This window comes from Rhinoraja longicauda, chromosome 3 (assembly GCF_053455715.1).
Source record: "Rhinoraja longicauda isolate Sanriku21f chromosome 3, sRhiLon1.1, whole genome shotgun sequence".
Taxonomy (NCBI): domain Eukaryota; kingdom Metazoa; phylum Chordata; class Chondrichthyes; order Rajiformes; family Arhynchobatidae; genus Rhinoraja; species Rhinoraja longicauda.
The window spans coordinates 4,377,068-4,383,269 of NC_135955.1; the positions used below are offsets into that span (position 1 = coordinate 4,377,068).

General features: G+C 59.5%; 1 protein-coding gene across 4 annotated transcripts in view; it reads left to right on the top strand.

Annotated features, from left to right (window-relative positions):
- The window catches only part of hmgcs1 (3-hydroxy-3-methylglutaryl-CoA synthase 1 (soluble)), a 70,721-nt gene extending 65,209 nt beyond the window's left edge, over positions 1-5,512 (top strand). For all 4 annotated transcript variants that reach the window (XM_078431228.1, XM_078431229.1, XM_078431212.1 and 1 more), the window contains exons 6-9: positions 933-1,103; positions 2,289-2,521; positions 4,237-4,382; positions 4,762-5,512. In XM_078431228.1, coding sequence (XP_078287354.1) covers positions 933-1,103; positions 2,289-2,521; positions 4,237-4,382; positions 4,762-4,851 — 640 coding nt within the window. In that variant the 3' untranslated portion in view covers positions 4,852-5,512. The remainder of the gene's footprint in view (positions 1-932; positions 1,104-2,288; positions 2,522-4,236; positions 4,383-4,761) is intronic.
- The last annotated feature ends 690 nt before the right edge of the window (positions 5,513-6,202 follow it).

A 6,202-nucleotide genomic window follows, 5' to 3' on the forward strand; every position in this document is an offset into this window, starting at 1 on the left:
CTGTGAACTGTCCCCCCTTCCAGCGATCTGTCCCCACCCCCCGGCGATTTGTCATTCCGTCCATCCGTTCCCCCCCCCCCCCCAGTGATCCCTCCGTCCTCTGGCGTTCACAGTCACCCCAGCGATCTGTCCTTCCCCCACAGTGACGCGTCTCCACCCTGCCGTCCGTCCTCCCCCACTCCTCTCCCGTGATCGTGTCGGGGCTGTGGGGAAGGGGCGCCAAGTGTTCTGGGTACCTGGGGACTGTGGGGCAGAGATGGCCAGCACTCCAGGGACATTCCTGCTGGGACTGTGGGGAATCAGTGGCCCGTGGACCTGCTGGGGCTGTAGGGGAATCGATGCCCCAGGGGGCTGCTGGGACTGTGGGGATGAGGCAGGGAGTGTGTCGGGGGGCTGCTGGGACTGTAGGGAAGAGGCAGTGAGCGTGACGGGGGGCTGCTGGGACTGTGGGGCATCGAGAGTGTCGGGGGGCTGTTGGGACTGTGGGGCATCAAGAGTGTCGGGGGCCGGCTGGGACTGTGGGGCATCGAGAGTGTCGGGGGCCTGCTGGGACTGTGGGGAAGTGGCAGCGAGCGTGCTGAGGGGCTGCTGGGACTGTGGGGCAGCGAGAGTGGCGGGGGGCTGTTGGGACTGTGGGGCATCAAGAGTGTCGGGGGTCTGCTGGGACTGTGGGGCATCGAGAGTGTCGGGGGCCTGCTGGGACTGTGGGGAAGGAGCAGCGAGCGTGCTGGGGGGCTGCTGGGACTGTGGGGCAGCGAGAGTGGTGGGGGCTGCTGTTACTGTGGGGAAGAGGCAGGGAGCGTGTCAGGGACCTGCTGGGACTGTTGGGAAGAGGCAGCGAGAGTGCTGGGGGGCTGCTGGGACTGTGGGGATGAGGCAACGAGCGTGCGGGGGGGCTGCTGGGACTGAGCTGGTGTGCGTGTGTGTGGCAGGGACCTGAAGCTGGAGGACACGTACTTTAACCGGGACGTGGAGAAGGCCTTCCTCAGGGCCAGCACCGAGATCTTCCAGCAGAAGACCCAGCCCTCACTCATGGTCTCCAACCAGAACGGCAACATGTACACGCCCTCTGTCTACGGCTGCCTGTCTGCCGTCTTGGCCCAGTAAGTGTACCCCCCCCCACAGCAGCGGTCCGCGCCGCGCTCTGCATCCACCGCCACAGACACGGAGGGGGAGATCAGTTGAACTTGGAATCGTATTAGACACGGCCACTGCGGGCTGAAGGGCCTGTTCCTCTGCTGTCCTGTTGTATGTTCTAAAGTGCCCCCACACTCTGTCCCAACCACTGCGCTCTCCCATCTAACGCTGCACTCTCCCATCTCACGCTGCGCTCTCCCATCTAACGCTGCACTCTCCCATCTCACGCTGCGCTCTCCCATCTAACGCTGCGTTCTCTGATCTAACGCTGCACTCTCCCATCTCACGTTGTGCTCTCCCATCTCACGCTGCGCTCTCCCATCTAATGCTGCGCTCTCCGATCTAACTCTGCGCTCTCTGATCTAACGCTGCGCTCTGATCTAACGCTGCGCTCTGATCTAACGCTGCGCTCTCCCATCTAACGCTGCGCTCTCCCATCTAACGCTGTGCGCTCCCATCTAACGCTGCGCTCTGATCTAACGCTGTGCTCTCTGATCTCACGCAGTGCTCTCTGATCTCACGCTGCGCTCTCTGATCTCACGCTGCGCTCTCTGATCTCGCGCTGCGCGTTCTGATCTAACGCTTCGCTCTCTGATCTCACGCTGCGCTCTCTGATCTCACGCTGCGCTCTCTGCCCTACCCGCTGTGCTCTCTGCCCTACCCGCTGTGCTCTCTGATCTCACGCTGCGCTCTCTGATCTCGCGCTGCGCTCTCTGATCTCGCGCTGCGCGTTCTGATCTACCCGCTGTGCTCTCTGATCTCACGCTGCGCTCTCTGATCTCACGCTGCGCTCTCTGATCTCGCGCTGCGCGTTCTGATCTACACGCTGCGCTCCCTGATCTAACGCTGCGCTCTCTGATCTACACGCTGTGCTCTCTGATCTACACGCTGTGCTCTCTGATCTAACGCTTCGCTCTCTGATCTCACGCTGCGCTCTCTGATCTCACGCTGCGCTCTCTGATCTAACGCTGCGCTCTCTGATCTAACACTGCGCTCTCTGATCTACATGCTCTTCTCTCTGATCTAACGCTTCGCTCTCTGATCTCACGCTGCGCTCTCTGATCTCACGCTGCGCTCTCTGCCCTACCCGCTGCGCTCTCTGCCCTACACCCTGCGCGCTCTGATCTCACGCTGCGCTCTCGTTCCCGCAGACGCTCTGCCAAGCAGCTGTCGGGCCAGCGGATCGGCCTGTTCTCCTACGGCTCGGGCTTTGCGGCCACGCTGTACTCGCTGCGTGTGAGCCAGGACTCCACGCCCGGCTCGCCGCTGGACAAGCTGGTGTCCAGCCTGGCCGACCTGCAGGCCCGGCTCGACTCCCGCAAGAAGGTGTCGCCAGAAGACTTTGCCACCGGCATGCAGCTGAGGGAGGACACCCACCACCTGGGTAAGGGCACCGCCCAACGGGGCATCACGGGCACCGCGGGGGCTGGGGGCTGCGGCCAGACGCCACCTTAACATACGGGCGGCACGGTGGCGCAGCGGTAGAGTTGCTGCCTTACAGCGAATGCAGCGCCGGAGACCCGGGTTCGATCCTGACTACGGGCGCCGTCAGTACAGAGTTTGTACGTTCTCCCCGTGACCTGCGTGGGTTTTCTCCGAGATCTTCGGTTTCCTCCCACACTCCAAAGACGTACAGGTTTGTAGGTTAATTGGCTGGGCAAATGTAAAAATTGTCCCTAGTGTGTGTAGGATAGTGTTAATGTGCGGGGATTGCTGGGCGGTGCGGACCCGGTGGGCCGAAGGGCATGTTTCTGCGCTGTAGCTCTAAATCTAAATCTAAAAATGCCATACGGCCGCAGGACCCTTAGCCCAAAGTGAGATGCAAGCATTTATTTTGAGAGGATAAGAATACGAAGCAGGGATGTACTGCCCAGGCTCTCTCTCTAAGGCACTGTTCAGACAACAGTAGCTTGTCAGCAGCTTTAGGCACCATATCTCAGGAAGGATGTGCTGGCGTTGGAGAAGGATGAGAAGGGATCTTATCGAAACGTATAAGTTTATTAAGGGGTTGGACACGTTAGAGGCAGGAAACATGTTCCCAATGTTGGGGGAGTCCAGAACCAGGGGCCACACAGTTTAAGAATAAGGGGTAGGCCATTTAGAACGGAGATGAGGAAAAACATTTTCAGTCAGAGTTGTGAATCTGTGGAATTCTCTGCCTCAGAGGACAGTGGAGGCCAATTCTCTGAACGCATTCAAGAGAGAGCTAGATAGAGCTCTTAAGGATAGGGGGTATGGGGAGAAGGCAGGAACGGGGTACTGATTGAGAATGATCAGCCATGATCATATTGAAAGGCGGTGCTGGGTCAAAGGGCCGAATGGCCTCCTCCTGCACCTATTGTCTATTGTCTGTTGAGGGGGTCCAGAGGAGATTTACAAGAATGATCCCAGGAATGAGTGGGTTACCCTATGAAGAGCGTTTGTCGGCACTGGGCCTGTACTCACAGGAGTTTAGAAGGATGAGGGGGGTCCTCATTGAAACTTACCGAATAGTGAAAGGCCTGGATCGAGTGGATGTGGAGAGGATGTTTCCACTAGTGGGAGAGTCTAGGACCAGAGGGCACAGAGTTAAAGGATGTTCCTTTAGGAAGGAGATGAGGAGGAATCTCTTTAGTCAGAGGGTGGTGAATCTGTGGAATTCATTGCCTCAGAAGGCTGTGGAGGCCAAGTCAGTGGATATATTTAAGGCAGAGATAGACAAATTCTTCATTAGTACGGGTGTCAGGGGTTATGGGGAGAAGGCAGGAGAATGGGGTTAGGAGGGAGAGATAGATCAGCCATGATTGAATGGTGGAGTAGACATGATGGGCCGAATGGCCTAATTCTGCTCCTGTGACCTATGACCATGCCCGTGTGTGTTGGTTCGCTAGCGTACCCGCCCTGGGACTCTCTGCCCGTGTGCGTTGGTTCGCTGGCGTACCCGCCCTGGGACTCTCTGCCCGTGTGCGTGGGTTCGCTGGCGTACCCGCCCTGGGACTCTCTGCCCGTGTGCGTGGGTTCGCTGGCGTACCCGCCCCGCGTGTCTCTGCCCGTCCGCCGGGCTGTAACCTGTGCCACGCTGACGTGCCCCCTGTGTCCTCCCTCCCCCTGACTGTGCAGCTGGTCAGCGGCCGCGGGACCCGGTGGAGGATCTGTTCCCCGGCACCTGGTACCTGACGGGAGTGGACGACAAGCACCGCCGGGACTACGCTCGACACCCCTTCCTGCTCAACGGCACCGCCGAACCACCCCGCGGCACCACACAGGTACAGGCGCAACACCGCCAGCGCCCCGCGGGGGAGGGTAGGGGGACCAGGCCGGAGGGAGGGAGGGAACGGGTGTGGGCGAGGGAGGGAGGGAATGGCTGTGGGCGAGGGAGGGAGGGAACGGGTGTGGGCGAGGGAGGGAGGGGAGGGAACGAGTGTGGGCGAGGGAGGGAGGGGAGGGAGGGAACGGGTGTAAGGGGAGGGGTGGTAGTGCGGGGATGGGTGTAAGGGGAGGGGTGGTAGAGTGGGGAGGGGTGTAAGGGGAGGGAGGGATGGCAGGCAATGAGGGAGTAGGGGGGGGGAGGGAGGGAGGGATGGATGGGGGTCCTGTCGTGTGCCTGCTTCTAACCCGTTGCCTGTGCTCCGCTCCCCCCCCCAGAGTGCCCCCAGCCCAGCCAAGAAGATGCCCAGAATCCCAGCGACGGCCGTCAACGCCGGCACACCCGGCCTCGCCAACGGAGGCCACTGAGGCAGCCCCCTGCCCGCCGACCGGACGGATGGGAAGGGGGGGGGGCAGAGAGAGAAGGAAGAGTCTTCCCCCTCCTCCTCCCCCTCCTCCTCCTCCTACCCCCTCCTTCCCCTGGCCCGTCGAATCTGCGGATCGGTGCATGAAACGTGCGGAGGTGCGGGACGGTGGGCGGCAGCCGGAGTCCGGGACAGGACGGGACGGGACGCACGACCGCCCTGCCGCTGCACGCTTGCCGCGCCCTGTCCCCACCGCTCTTTTTTTCGTTTCCGTTCGCAAACCGGCCCCTGTAATTATTTCTAAATCCTGTTGGCTTGTTGGCGCTGGGGAGGCAGGATGCCCCTCGCCCTCCTGTTTATACGCTCTGTAATTTAGCTGTTTGCCCACTTCCCCTTCGTTTGCACCGGGTAACGTCGGCACCGTGAGTTGGCAGAGCTGCCAAGGACGTGCGGACCCCCGGTCCCGTCTCCCCCAACCCCTCTCCCCCCCCCCCCCCCCCCCCCCGCCGCTGTTTGTGATTGTGTTCAGATTTAATTTAATCTAGCGCGCGCGTGTGTGTAAAAAAAAACACGGACCACTTACAAAAGACAAACGTGTCAGCAAACCACAGATTCGTTGTAAAGTTCTTTTTAAAATAAAATGTGCACACTGATGGCGCATTGGTAGAAATCAAACAGAAGGCTAAATACTACTCTGAGGGGTGACTTTTTCACGCTGGGTGGCCGGTGGGTGTGCGGGACGGCACGGTGGCGCAGCGGTAGAGTTGCTGCCTTACAGCGAATGCAACACCAGAGACTCGGGTTCCATCCTGACTACGGGCGCCGTCTGCACGGAGTTTGTACGTTCTCCCCATGGGTTTTCTCTTGAGATCTTCGGTTTCCTCCCACACTCCAAAGACGTACAGGTATGTGGGTTAATTGACTGGGTAAATGTAAAAAATGTCCCTAATGTGTGTAGGATAGTGTTAATGTGCGGGGATCGCTGGGCGGCACGGACTCGGTGGGCCGAAGAGCCTGTTTCTGCGCTGTATCTGTAAATCTAAACGAGCTGCCAAAGGAGGTACCTGAGGCTGGGACCATAACGACATTTAAAAGACATTTGGACAGGTACACGGATATGCAAGGATTGGAGGGAAACGTGGGCTGGTGGGACCAGTTTAGGTCGAGCATCTTGGTTGGCATGGGCAAGTAGGGCCGAAGGGCCCGTTTCCATACTGTACGACTACGGCAACTAAAACAAACTAAACTCGACAACTAAACTACCAAAACAAAGTGCTGGAGGAACTCAGTGGGTCAGGCAGCATCTCTGGAGAACATGGATAGGTGACGTTTCACAGAGTGCTGGAGTAACTCAG